This window comes from Pleurotus ostreatus (genome assembly GCF_014466165.1).
Source record: "Pleurotus ostreatus strain PC9 chromosome Unknown scaffold_4, whole genome shotgun sequence".
Lineage (NCBI taxonomy): Eukaryota > Fungi > Basidiomycota > Agaricomycetes > Agaricales > Pleurotaceae > Pleurotus > Pleurotus ostreatus.
The window spans coordinates 594,982-607,764 of NW_023503159.1; the positions used below are offsets into that span (position 1 = coordinate 594,982).

At 48.4% G+C, this 12,783-nt stretch overlaps 5 protein-coding genes across 5 annotated transcripts; 1 reads left to right on the plus strand and 4 right to left on the minus strand.

The window, feature by feature from the left end:
- Positions 1-8: 8 nt before the first annotated feature.
- PC9H_006030 (uncharacterized protein) lies at positions 9-1,416 on the minus strand (the record flags this gene model as incomplete). Its single annotated transcript, XM_036775584.1, has 9 exons — positions 9-79; positions 217-290; positions 344-473; positions 527-585; positions 637-815; positions 867-926; positions 977-1,010; positions 1,062-1,323; positions 1,374-1,416. 9 exons carry the CDS (start codon positions 1,414-1,416, stop codon positions 9-11), a joined length of 912 nt encoding a protein of 303 aa, XP_036631603.1.
- A 584-nt stretch (positions 1,417-2,000) lies between these two features.
- Positions 2,001-3,559, minus strand: PC9H_006031 (uncharacterized protein; the record flags this gene model as incomplete). The annotated part of the gene is made up of 9 exons (XM_036775585.1): positions 2,001-2,146; positions 2,196-2,217; positions 2,276-2,442; positions 2,499-2,660; positions 2,718-2,771; positions 2,828-3,065; positions 3,123-3,176; positions 3,220-3,277; positions 3,333-3,559. 9 exons carry the CDS (start codon positions 3,557-3,559, stop codon positions 2,001-2,003), a joined length of 1,128 nt encoding a protein of 375 aa, XP_036631604.1.
- Positions 3,560-4,747: 1,188 nt separating this feature from the next.
- On the minus strand, positions 4,748-5,705 carry PC9H_006032 (uncharacterized protein; the record flags this gene model as incomplete). The annotated part of the gene is made up of 8 exons (XM_036775586.1): positions 4,748-4,837; positions 4,890-4,927; positions 4,980-5,053; positions 5,103-5,232; positions 5,284-5,342; positions 5,398-5,471; positions 5,520-5,573; positions 5,634-5,705. The coding sequence occupies 8 exons, from the start codon at positions 5,703-5,705 to the stop codon at positions 4,748-4,750; spliced, it is 591 nt and encodes a 196-aa protein (XP_036631605.1).
- Positions 5,706-7,930: 2,225 nt separating this feature from the next.
- On the minus strand, positions 7,931-9,556 carry PC9H_006033 (uncharacterized protein; the record flags this gene model as incomplete). The annotated part of the gene is made up of 13 exons (XM_036775587.1): positions 7,931-7,951; positions 8,007-8,102; positions 8,151-8,238; positions 8,287-8,311; positions 8,368-8,403; positions 8,460-8,481; positions 8,537-8,564; positions 8,617-8,635; positions 8,690-8,730; positions 8,783-9,045; positions 9,101-9,318; positions 9,373-9,459; positions 9,511-9,556. The coding sequence occupies 13 exons, from the start codon at positions 9,554-9,556 to the stop codon at positions 7,931-7,933; spliced, it is 990 nt and encodes a 329-aa protein (XP_036631606.1).
- A 794-nt stretch (positions 9,557-10,350) lies between these two features.
- Positions 10,351-12,441, plus strand: PC9H_006034 (uncharacterized protein; the record flags this gene model as incomplete). Its single annotated transcript, XM_036775588.1, has 11 exons — positions 10,351-10,495; positions 10,705-10,786; positions 10,837-11,055; positions 11,111-11,277; positions 11,335-11,557; positions 11,617-11,651; positions 11,704-11,765; positions 11,820-12,012; positions 12,064-12,121; positions 12,181-12,298; positions 12,361-12,441. 11 exons carry the CDS (start codon positions 10,351-10,353, stop codon positions 12,439-12,441), a joined length of 1,383 nt encoding a protein of 460 aa, XP_036631607.1.
- Between the last annotated feature and the right edge of the window lie 342 nt (positions 12,442-12,783).

The following is a 12,783-nucleotide window of genomic DNA, read 5'->3' on the forward strand; positions in this document are numbered from 1 at the left end:
CTGAGGGCTCAGACTTCGGCAACGAATTCTTTGACTCTGTTGTCGGATTTCGCCAGAAGCACCAGACACGCATAATGTCCTAAAATAAATTGAAGTACCTATCACCAGAGAAAGGGTTGACCTACACTCTGCGTTCCAAAGATCACGGCAGCTCCAGCAGGAACTAAAATACAAAACATTGAGACGGTTGTACGCAACATGTGTAATGAAACATACGAGTTCCGATTGCGATGTTCAGAATCCCATCAGCGATGAGGCTGGACTTGACAGCGACCTGAGCAACTGAAATGCTAGGTTCAATCATAAGCGATAGGTGCCGCTATAGCCGTAGTGCCGGACTCACGCTAAGCCGACCACTGGTAGGACGGTAAAAATGCCGAAGCGAATGACCATCTTCTGAGCATTGGAAACCTGTAGGCCTTGCCACAAACGGGATGTAGCAAGGTGCCTTCGAATGTGGAGCGCCGTAGAGGCTAGATGGACGAGTCAGGTGTGTCATGGGGCTGAAGCGACATGTAAGACTGACCAACGAAAGACATCGCAATCACGATTGCACAGATGACGACAGCACCAGTGATATACGCACTTAGTCCTGTAATTAGGGAGACATCGTTTAGATGGTGAAGGAAGACTCACGGAAGAGGGTGGTCTAGGTGGCAAAACGCAAACGTCCTATCCCGTTTGACTAATCTACGGTCCTTCAAGCCTAGCTTCGCTGGGTTAGTTACGGGCGTTCGGCGAAAGCATTGATTAACACCTACAGTGAGTACCTCAATGCAGATAGCCAGGTGAACCACATAAGGAACGACAATGATCTAATATGAACAAATCGGAAACGAGTCAACGGAGGGAAGGGAACAACTCACTGCTCCGTAGTCCCGAAACGACGATGCGCCTCGACCCGCCCGCGTAATTATCCGCCACATCTGCAAGAGTATTGAATCAAGACAGCGACAGACTGACGGAACAGACATACCTCGACCGAAAAACATAGACCGGCCGTGACGGTTCTGAGAAAACAATATGACGGTTATGCCAATAGAATATAGATCGGGACTCACACAGCTGGGGCAGCGTATATTAGCATTGCTTGGAATAGACATATAGAGAAATGCGGCTCTTCTCCAGTTTGTTGGCCGAGCGTGATGAGGTAAGAGATGCAATAAAGGACCCAAGTGAGTAAGAAGTTGAACCAAGCTGGGGACCTGTGAACGGTCTTCGCTAATCGGGCCGAGAGGAGGACGATGGCCAATAGACTGAAGCCAAAAATTTGTGTGAAGTCGAAGACAGCAATGAGGGCGATATTGGGGGCGTGGCTTGCTTCTGATCATAAACGGTGTTAGAGAGCTGAACCAGAACCAATCAATCCTTACGTAGAGGAACGTTGCTGGGGAACTCTTGCAGTCGGCCAGCCATGTTTTCTACCTTGGAACCAATGGTTCTACGCCGCTGAAGCGAGGGAAGGAAACAAAGTGAAGCATGCCCGGCTTCGTGCTATTTCAACAACGCCGGCTCGTCGCCACGGCACAAATTTGATGATGATATGATGAACTCCCCCCTGCCATCATGCCAATGGATGCGATGACGAGGGCAAGGGGGATGCTGTTCAGCATATTGCCTTCCATTGCAGACCGAAGTTCCGTTAGATGAGAATGTGATGACAATGGTAAAGGTAAGGAGCCTTGGCGATGTACGCTTGACTCTAGAGCTTGAGTACTTGACTGCGTTCCCTCAGGTTACCTACGGGTGAAAAAAAAAAAGATGTACGCGGACCACATGTCTGGCTATCACCGCCTTGGGGGGAGACGTTGATGAGACATCGGCTTTCATGCAATATACAGGCTCAGGAACATTCTTCGTACAGGGGGTGACCGGGGTTCGTGTCTATAAATCGCCGTCTATCTCTTGTGTGGCCCGTCGAGACGGCCGACCTAATTTATCCCTATAAAACAGGATCCCGCCTACGGCAGACAAGGTGTTGTTGGCGGTCAATATCTGATTCAAGCAGATAATACCGTACCTTCGTCCTCCACAAACTGACACTTGTTATACGTATCCCACAATGATTTGAATGTCGGATCATCAGAATAGATGTAGTGAATCCCTAGAAACTCCTTGAGATAACGGGTAGCTTCTTCTCCATGGTCTATAGAAAGACTAAGTTCTAGATATCAGCAACCTCGATATTTACTCACAGAACGGCATTTTTGGGAAAAACTGAAGGAGAATAAAGATCAGTGTTGCAAATGTCATAAGTATAAACGACGTGACGAACATGATGAACGATATGATAGTGAGCTACACCATGGAAGAAAAATTTACCCTGCCAACCGAGGAAATCTCGGTCAACAGTGGCTGCTGCTCCTCGAGTGAAGGTCCAAGCATTTCCTCGATAATGTGGAACCTCAGGTGCAGTATGCTGTAGGTACGTGACCATAATAACTAGAGGCACAGTTCGAGTGAGTCCAAAGTCATTGCAAGGAAGCGAATAAACAGACACCAATTTGTGACCATCAGCCACGGTATAGCATAATACTTGAGGACGTTGACCGTGCCGCATGTAGAACACAAGATGTAAGAAAACCAGATCATGAACCCGATGCCTAGATCAGATACTACTACTACCCTCCATTGCGACGGAGTGAATATGACCGCGTTAGCTACCAAACGTTCGTAGTTCAGAACAACTGATTGTGCGGGAGGGAGACGTGACTTACGGTTGAAATGGTTCGTCCATTTAGGATACTCTTTTGGACCTGAAATGTTGAAGCCTGAGACAAACATTAGAATCAAGGCAGACATCGCGATGACATGGAATACCACATACACAAATATGCAGGGAAACCCAATATTTGCTGGCGGATGAGGGTGAACAGAGTATATAGAGGAGTGTCTCCGAAGATTTCTTGATAGTCTAGCGATGTCGCTTTTTGAGGTATGCCCAAATCGGAGCGTGTTTTTGGAACGTATACTTGATCCTTTTCCATAGAGCCACTACTAATGTGGTGGCGATGGTGCGAGACCTTCCAGCTAAAATACGGAGTCCAAAGTGACGTATGGATGATCTACATTGGAACGACATAAGCCTGAGCCTATGAATAATGAATGCGCACGGGACGTACGAAACCAATGACATCGTTAATTCGCCGATGCCTTGAGAATGCTCCGTGACCACACTACAGGAGGTCAGCCAATGAGAGAAAACCAACGCATGCTCACACTTGCCTCGTGGCCGATGACCCATAGCCCGGTCAATATCAACCCTTGGAACCACCAACTAAAATATTATTTTGAGTAGGAGCGTATATCGGGCTTCATTTAAAGGGTCTTACTAGGAAATCCAAGCAAGCCACCGTAGGCCTTCAACGCCAGCTGGATGAAGTAGTCGAGATACCGGTCCTTGCAACAAAATATTATCGGTCGCCCAAATCGACCACACCGCGAAGCTTGCAAATGTCAAATCACGTCCCAAGTAGGCTAGTCCTCGTCGCATGTCCCTTTCAAAAAGCCCTTTGGGAATAGCATCTCTTATTTCGCAGAGAGAGCTCCAGAGCGCCATCGCATGTCGTGTTAGCTTGTAAAAAACGATAGTGCAATGTGAATCCGACTCACTAAGTTATTGGCTTGTACAATGGTGTGCTTTTTTCAGGGGTTGTGTACACCAGCGACATTTCTTGCCGATTGCTCTGAATTGAGTTCAAACGATATGAATGGAGGAACGAAGGCGCCAACCTTTTATATTTGAAGTTTGAACACCGTACTTAGAAGCACCAAAGCGTGAAGCTCCCCAACATCATGATATGTTGATCGGATTCGTTGGAAGACTCTATCAACCTCCGACTGACCGTATTGTAAGTTTGTATTGTGAGTTGTGATTTCTGCAATTCTGCGGGCAGTTATCGGCGTTGAGATCTGAGAAGAGCGCGGTACCTTCAACGTTCAACCCCCACCATGTGCTGGCATCATGACACGTAATGCCTGTCTTCCTGCGCTTTTGACACTCCCTTGTATCTCCGAGCATCCACTTTCAATACTGCGTCTGGTCCCACCAAGGCCTTCCCCATCACGAGTTTCCAATTGCTCCCCAACTGGATAGAAAATCTGCATGAGAATGAACAGCCCCGTCGGCGGCGGTCGCAGAACCCGTCCTCCTGATATCACCAAATGAGGGGCAATGGTTCTATTCGGACAAGTATAAATGACTTATCCGAATCATATTGTCCATATCCTGCTGTGAGCGCTTGAGCCCTCGCGTATATGCTGCCTCCGGATAACAGGTAGCCGGGGTCCCACATGGGATCAGACTCAGTACCGTCACACGGTACGACATCAACGCTTCGGCCTTCTTCCTGGTCACCGCCTCAATTTGCTGCAAATGGTTTCAGCTGGGCATTGAGCATGGTTGCGTTCGAATTGTGTACCGTGGGTTGTAAGAATGCCTCAAGGAGACCTGCAGGAGGAAATGTTATGGCTCAAGGAATGGGGATATGTGTCTATTTAACTTGATACTGTCGCGAATTAATTACCAGGAAACGCGCTATCATGGCCTGCTTGGAAGCAAGGAGTGTTCGCACTTGGGAAAGAGTCAAGACCCAGAGAATGACAGCCAACGGTCCGGACTCCGAATTGGTATTTGGGATCCTTTCATCATATGCAGTACAAAAGTTAACAAGGAAACGAAGGCAAACTGTTTACCAACGGAGAATGGGACCGCGATCCGTAGCTAAGAGCGAAGCAGAGCACGGTGTCATACACTTGCTATCGCTAACTTTGCCGACTCGAGCGGCGCGTTCGAAGCGCACGGTTTCTTCCAGAACATCCAGACACGCATGATATCCTGAGAAGGCACGATAAACCGGGGCAGTGGTCTCAATCAAACTTTGACTTACGCTCTGCGTTCCAAAAATGAGAGCCGCTCCGGCAGGTACTGGGGTGGAGGGGTTAGCTGCGGGCGCATGCAAAAGTCAAAAGAAACGAACGTGTTCCTATTGTGATCGTCAGTATGCCATCAGCGAGACCAGATCGCTTGGATGAAACTTGGGTAATAGAAAGACTGGAACAGTATGTTCGCATGAATCATACCCAAGTAGCAGAACACTCACGCCAGCCCAAACACTGGGAGGATTGTGAAGACACCGAAACGGAAGACCATCTTCTGGATATTCACGACTTGCCGGCCTTGAAAAAGGCGAGAGGCCGCCATGTGTCTGCGTATATAGATGGCTATGGATGCTGGGCGGAAGGCGTTGGATGTGAATCAGCTCCAAGGTTATTGACACGCACCAACGAAGCCCATCGCAATGAGAATCACACAGATGACCACAACACCAGTAACATACGCGCTGGCAGACAGCGTGTAAACCGATATGTCCGCCTGTATGAATTTAGAGGACTCACGGTATAGTAGAATCTATGTGACAAAACATGAGTGTTCTGTCGCGTTTGACCAGCTCGCGTTCCTTCAGGCCTAACTGCGAAGAATCAGACGGGAGCAATCAAAGGTATCGGTCGAATAATACAATTAACACTTCGCCACAAATAAACAAATGGACGGCATAAGGAGCGATGATGACCTAGGACCAACACATTAGAGAGGTAGTCGATGAAAGAGAATAGAATGGCCAATGACTCACTGCGCCATAGTCTCTAAACGACAAAGCTCCTCCTCCTGATGAACCCCCTGGGCGCGTAATGATCCGCCACATCTGGTGCACATTAGTCGAATGAGCTATGTCCAAATGAACAACCCACCCACCTCGATCGAAAAACACAGACCAGCTGTGACCGTGCTAAAGAAAAGCGGACGTCGACAAAGCTAGATTAAAGATTGAGATTGAGGCTCACACTGCTGGAGCGGCGTAGACTAGCATTGCCTGCAGTAAACACACCGAGAAACCCGGCTCCTCTCCCGTTTGTTGACCGAGCGTGACCAGGTAGGAAATACAAGATAAAACCCAAGTCGAGAGGAAGTTGAACCAAGCCGGCGACCGGCGAATAGACGGTGCCAACGCAGCCGTGAGGAGTACAATTCCCAGTAAGACTAATCCAAATATTTGGGTGAAGTCGAAGATAGCAACTAGCGTAATGTTGGAAGTGCTTGCTTCTGCTACTATCCACATTATTAGACTTCGCGCAGCTACAGGAGACTGGGTACTTGCCCGTAGTGTTGCTACTGGAGAATTCTTGGCTGGCCATGATTTCTAAACCGCAACAATACCTGTGAGTCTGCACCGAATGCCACTGTGAACCTTGTACAAGTGAAAGTTGAAAGCAAGGGAAAGCTTGCTCCACGATAGCACATTTACTACTCGGACAAATGTGGCCCCTTCACAACGCTCTGATGATCAGGGGAGTCTGATGATTCCGAACTATTCTTTAAACATCATTTAAACTCACCAAGTATGTAGCGGAAGAATTACCTACAAGGCCGCTGATAATTGTTAGCATCGTTTCGCAATAATTATGATCCATGGTCGTCCCATGTTGTCCTTTTGCAAACGCCCAGGTGCTGCGTGACTTACTTATATCAGCGAGCCCGACGACGACGAAGATGGACATCAGTGTATTGATTTCGTATGTGGGTCCATGTTTTGTCAATCTTGGTACCTGCATGATTGGCACGAATTTGTCTTTCTCGACTGTGGACCTTTAGCAGACTGTAAATCATGATGGGTAATCCATAGCGGGCTCCAAGAAACAGATGAAATACCGGCACTAACCTCAGCGAAACAATCTTAGCGAAGCGAAGGATCACTATGGATTGTGGTGGTTTGTGCGCAAGGCGGTGTGTTTCATCCAGGGACGATCAACGGATCAAGGATGCCACTCACCTCGCAGCCTGTCGCGGGACTTCGTTCCCTTCTACGAGATCACAGCATCTCGATCGCAGACCTTCTCGTCGCATTCGTCGCTAGTGAATCATTGAATGGGAGCATGGGCGATGTAGCCAATACCACGACAAGCATCATGGATGGATTGTTCTCGCACCCTGCATCAATCACGGATATTCGGCAGTGGGCATGTCGAACTGCGTCGCAAGACTACGCTGGTCAAGTGGAGCGTCGAAGGCCACGGCATTGTCATTGCAGGAGTTCAACTTGGACGAGCTTGCTCATCTCTTTCAAAGTGACGCGCCGGATTTGTGGAGATGCTACGACCAATTACTTAGCGCGGACCCATCAATAAATTGACAACGTGAGAGACGCCAGCAGCAACGCTACGAAACGAGAATTGCTGCGCGCGAAGCAGCTCTGGCGCAGTTCTGTCCAGCAGATGTTGACCTATCGGAGGACGTTGATCCAGACTCGGAGAGCGACGACGACGAATATTCTGGACGACATCGCGAATTCGCTGAGGTGTCCAGTCTATTGATGGCATCGTTAATTAGAGGACATTTGGTGTTTGTCCTGTAGAGGTTGAGAGTAATTAACGCGACGCGTCGTTTACCCAGAAAGGATAATTGCATTAAATAAACAAAGCAAGATAAAGACGATGACAATAATATGCGATACTGATAAGAGTGCCAAGGATGGCGCTTTTCGGGCGTCTGTGTCAGTCTTGTAGCTCTTAGTTTGACTTTGTTCTTGCTTGTATTTTTCACACGGGGTTCGTATTTAACATCGAGTGAGCTCCTTCTCGCGATACGATGCGTGCTGGTTCTAGGAGCCTGATGTCACTCATGAGGTGCCCATTGTGTTGGATTACAATGGAGCTCCGTATCGGTGATTTGATTCAGAAGCCTGACGGACGTACATTTGATAGACTCCTTATGAGCATTATAAGATGCACATGTTGACTTCTGCGATGAGCCATATTCGTTGCTGCAAGCAACATTAACCTCCCTGCAAGTCATTGCATTAGATAAAGTGCGGGGCATGAACATGCAACACGTGTTGTGTTTCTATCCGGCATCCTCTAGCCCACACGGGCATTAGGTTACATTCATCTTCCCCTGTTGATTAAAAGGATCGGTTAGAGGCCTCAACATACATGAGGATAGTAGCTACCTCTCTACTCGGTGATACGGACGTCCCGTGGCGGTCAGAGCCCACGTATAGGGCACGCTCCGTAGATATGTTGATCACAATGGGCGAACTAGTGATCTACTCCCGAGTTGAGTACTGGAAAAGTTTGGAGTAATGATGTTCTACCTCTTCCAGAGGAGTATCGGTATCAGGCGTAGCATCAGACCTATACATTTCGCAGCCTAGGCGAGGGCGCATGGGGCGATCATTGAGCCTGAAAGAAATGAGGACCGTAAACTGAGGACGAAGTAGAAGATCGCACTCGGCTAATAGACAGTTCGTGCAGACTTCAGAAGGTCGAGGATCAATACTTGGCCGGACTTCGATGAACAGAGATCCTCACCTCTGGAAGTACAAGCTAAGATGCCTAGCCAGATAACTATAACAAGCGGTGAGGGTCTTCTTGGGACTCACGATAGCGAGTTGTAGACCCACAAGTATGCTTCATTGTAAGGAACTGAATGAAGAAGTCAGTCCGTGATAAGCTAAGCACAGAGAAACCTATCACCGACCGTTACGAGCGTAGTACCATAGCCAAGACTAAAGTTCTCGATAAATGAAACGGAGTGATCAAGCGAGCTTTCTGTCATACCCGGTAATCAAACAAGTCTCTGCGTAAGGCGAATGAGAAGTTGGACCAGTAGCAAAGGCAAAGCAGCACTCACGGACGGTGTACAATATGAGGCGATCAATGATCACTTTAGTTCTATGCGAGCAAGGGGTTCAGAACATTCCCGATACGAGATAAGGAGCCATACCGCATAAAAGTAGTGTTTCTGTTTTGATAGAGGAAGACAACCATGATACTTGCGACACAGATGTTGGCAACCAGGCCGTATCCGACGGTTATAGCGAGCAGCCACGTGTGACTGTCGAGGAGGGAGAAATTACTGTAACCTTCCTTCGCTCCCTGAGCTGCAAACACGGTCCATCCTGCGCAACGAAGCCAAGAAAGGACGGTTCCTATTGCACAGGGCCAGAGCTTATCGGTCAGTTTATAGATTCGCCAAAAGTAGAAGCTCTACGAGAGAGAGGGTCAATAGAGGTCCTGGATCATCAGGAGAGCACCAACATACTTCAACGAGAGGTGAATTAAAGAGGTCTAGGAAGAACGCTACGCCAAAGGACGTAGGTAGCCTCGCGAGAATATCACGTTCTCCAAAGTTGTCAATAGACATGTTGTAATCGGCAGCCACCATAGACAGTTGTTGGGCAGCTCCCAGCGTCCTGAACAACAAAATTAACCGAATGAAGGTGATCACTCGAAAATGGACACTCGCAATAGCAAGAGTACCTGTGAATTAGGTAAGTGTCGCACCAACAAAGAGTGGTAGAATACTAGCAAGACATTTGATACCCCATGGGTCGTGAGCATAGCGTTTGAAGTACCCGTATCCTTGGACAATTAAGCATCCAAGGAGGAACCCGGAGACAGCTAACTACGTGATCGGACGAATCGATGGTGAAGTAATTTGGATGCTCGCACCTGTAGCAGCTTGCACTGCGCCCAGAGTGTTGCTAACACCACTCATGTTCGGGATATCGTAGGGGTTATAAAACACCCATTGAGTGATATCATGCTAATATATCGTCGTTGTTCCGGCGGTTGAGTTGATACGCCGGCGATATCCTGAGAGTCCGCTGATACAAAACATGAATATCGGGACGGCCAGAGGTTAAATGGAGTCTGCTTCTGCATCCACCGACACAAAAGGTCCGGGCTTGAAAGGAGATAATTTGATATCACTTAGAGACTAGACAGAGACTAAATGACGGACCTACATAGCTTGAGCAACGTGGGGTTTGCAATGGAAGTATGTTCACCGTTCACCGTGATCTCTCCTTAACGAATAGAATCTTGAGAATCGAGATTGAGTAGCGAATTGGTGTTGATTAGCAGTAACACCCGTCTGTGGCTCAAGTAGAGCCATTGAAACATATATCGTGATCCAAGCGATGGGGCAAGTTCGAAAAACTGAGAAGTAACCTGTCGACCGTGAGAACCGGGGAAATTCGGATTCATCTTTCTTTGACGCATGGCGCCGCTTAGACATAGACACGAACAACTACAAGTATCACTAGTATCGGAACTAATCTTATGGGTCGCTCTTACATACCTACGAGTGACCACAAGCCAGTCCACACGGGTAGAACTCGTCAGCCGTAATCCCACTGGGCGATAGCGATGATCCTATTGCGAGTCGATTCGTGGCCAGGAGCTAAGCGCTAAGCAGTTGAACGTATTAATGCTTCACACTGCTGACTACCGCCAAAATCGTCTAGAATACGCCCTTCGGCTCTTTTTGGAAACCCTAGGACCCATATTATGCCCACAGCGCCCAGCAACAAATCCCACTCCGAATCCCTCTTATCAAGGGCAAATGCACACACATCTACAATCAATGTGGCCTACAGAGACGGTGACTGCGGTGCCATCCGCGTAACACAAAGCCCCGAAGAGAAGGACGTTAGTGTGTCCACATATCAGTGATATGTAGGGCATCGTTTGTACCAGAAGCGGAGAACTGAACGAATCATTTCCCTCACGTTTCTGTGTCTGTTAAATTTACCATCTGGCTCGACGCGTTCATGCGGTGTGTTCTTGAATTCCCAAGCAGAGTTTTTACTTTGACTTCCATTATGCCATTAAACAACACTGACTTATTACATTCCTCTGCAGAGAAGGAGATGCACAGCCTGCGTTCACAACCAAGCTACAAAGTTGACGGTGGCTACAAAGCTTGGGCAACACTCACTGGAGGGTGGGTACTCATTCAGGGCTTCGTTGCACGCAATACTCACAATCTCATAGAGTGTTGGTCGTTGTCGTCACATTTGGCTACTCAAACTCGTTCGGCGTATACCAAGACGTCTACACTCGCTCGCACGCGGCCTCAGCTTCCAATGTAAGCTGGGTCGGGTCCACACAACTCTTCTTCCTTCTGGCCATGGGACTTCCGGCGGGAAAGCTCCTAGACATGGGATACATGCGGTACACCAATCTGATAGGCAGCCTAATATATGTATTCTCGTCCGTCACCTTTTCATGTAGCTCTTTGCCTTTCCTGACATTTGTTTGCTGATAGGCTCTTCATGGTGTCGATCGCTCATCCGGGAATATACTATCAAGTGTATCTTTCGCAGGGGATTGGTCTTGGTATCGGCGCCGGCCTGCTCTACGTCCCTGCAGTCGCTGTGCAAGCTCATCATTGGCGGAAACACAGGGCTCTTGCTATGAGCGCTGTAGCTGCTGGTATTTACCAACACCCATGTCACTTCAGTACCGCTTGTTGACGGCGTGTTTCGATAGGTTCCTCGGTGGGCGGTATATTTTTCCCAATCATGCTGAATCAGCTATTCAAAAGCTCTGTCGGGTTTGAATGGGGCGTTCGCGCTTCGGCCTTCATTGTTCTTGGGTTGTTGGCAGTGGGGAACCTACTCATGGCGGATAATCCTGCTGCGAAAGTGCAAGCTGAGAAGCCAAGCGTGAAGTCCATCTTCACAGATATACCCTACGTGATCATTACCATCGGGTGGGCACCTTTCAGGACTCATCACCTGAATCAGAGTCTTGCTGACAGTCGGAAATTAGCGCGTTCTTCATCTTGTGGGGAATCTTCCTACCGTGTATGTGCATGATGCATATCTCATAGGCGCTAGGTGATCATACATTCTCCAGATTTTTACCTTCAACTTTACGCCATTCTACAAGGCGTGGACCCGAACACGGCATTTTACACCGTCAGTGTTGTCCTGTCACGACGGCCATGACTGATCTTCGTCACCCTTTCCCAGCTCGCCATTATGAATGCAGGCTCAATTCCAGGACGAATTATTCCAGGATTCCTAGCAGATCGCTATGGACCGTTCAACAACATCATTCCCGTCCTTCTCGCCAACGGCGTTCTGATCTTCGCCCTCTTTGGAATCAACACGCTTGCGTCTACCATCGTTTTTGCAATAATTTACGGCTTCACCTCCGGTGCTTGTAGGTTGCGCTCCCATCGTAACAGCACCAGAAGCTCATTACTCTCGCCAGTCCTATCCCTTGCTGGGCCCGCGACTGCGTCGCTTGCCCAGAATCCGGGCGAAATTGGGTACGCACTCTGAGCCGTTCTGGCTACCTCCTTTCATAACAACGACACCGATTTAATAGTGTTCGGTTCGGAATCCTATACTTCATATCCAGCTTCGGCGCGCTTACCGGCGCGCCCATTGCTGGTGCGTTGCTGGGCGATACCTTTGTATGGTCCAAGCTGTTTATCTTCGGCGGGGTAAGCTATTGCGATATCAATGTGGCCTTCGCCGTTGAGCTGATGCTCTAAATCTCATCTAGGTGGCTACGATGGTAGGGTTTACGTGCTTTGTTGTAGCACGACAAATGCTGGTAAAACGGAAGGGGTCTCAAATAGTCTAGTTGTGTATTCAACGGCCTCCCTCACACGCAATGTCACAGCCATAGTTTGCGCTGTTGCTTCAATTACAAGAGTTGATGCTCGGTGGACCCACAGCGCTCAAGTGTGATGTGCGTAGAAGTACCGATGTAGGACCTTGATTACTTCCTTGCATGCATCTTTAGCCCGTAGCAAGAATACGAATCCTGAAACTACTCTTGGGGACGAGATCGTGGAGTGACTGGGAACACGACCCCTAAGAAGTATATTCTAGTATGTATCAACGATGCAAGTCAGGGAAACGCCAACCCAGCTCGCGGCCAGTAACTATAATTTGGCTCGTTTCGAGATGAGCGCACTTTGAG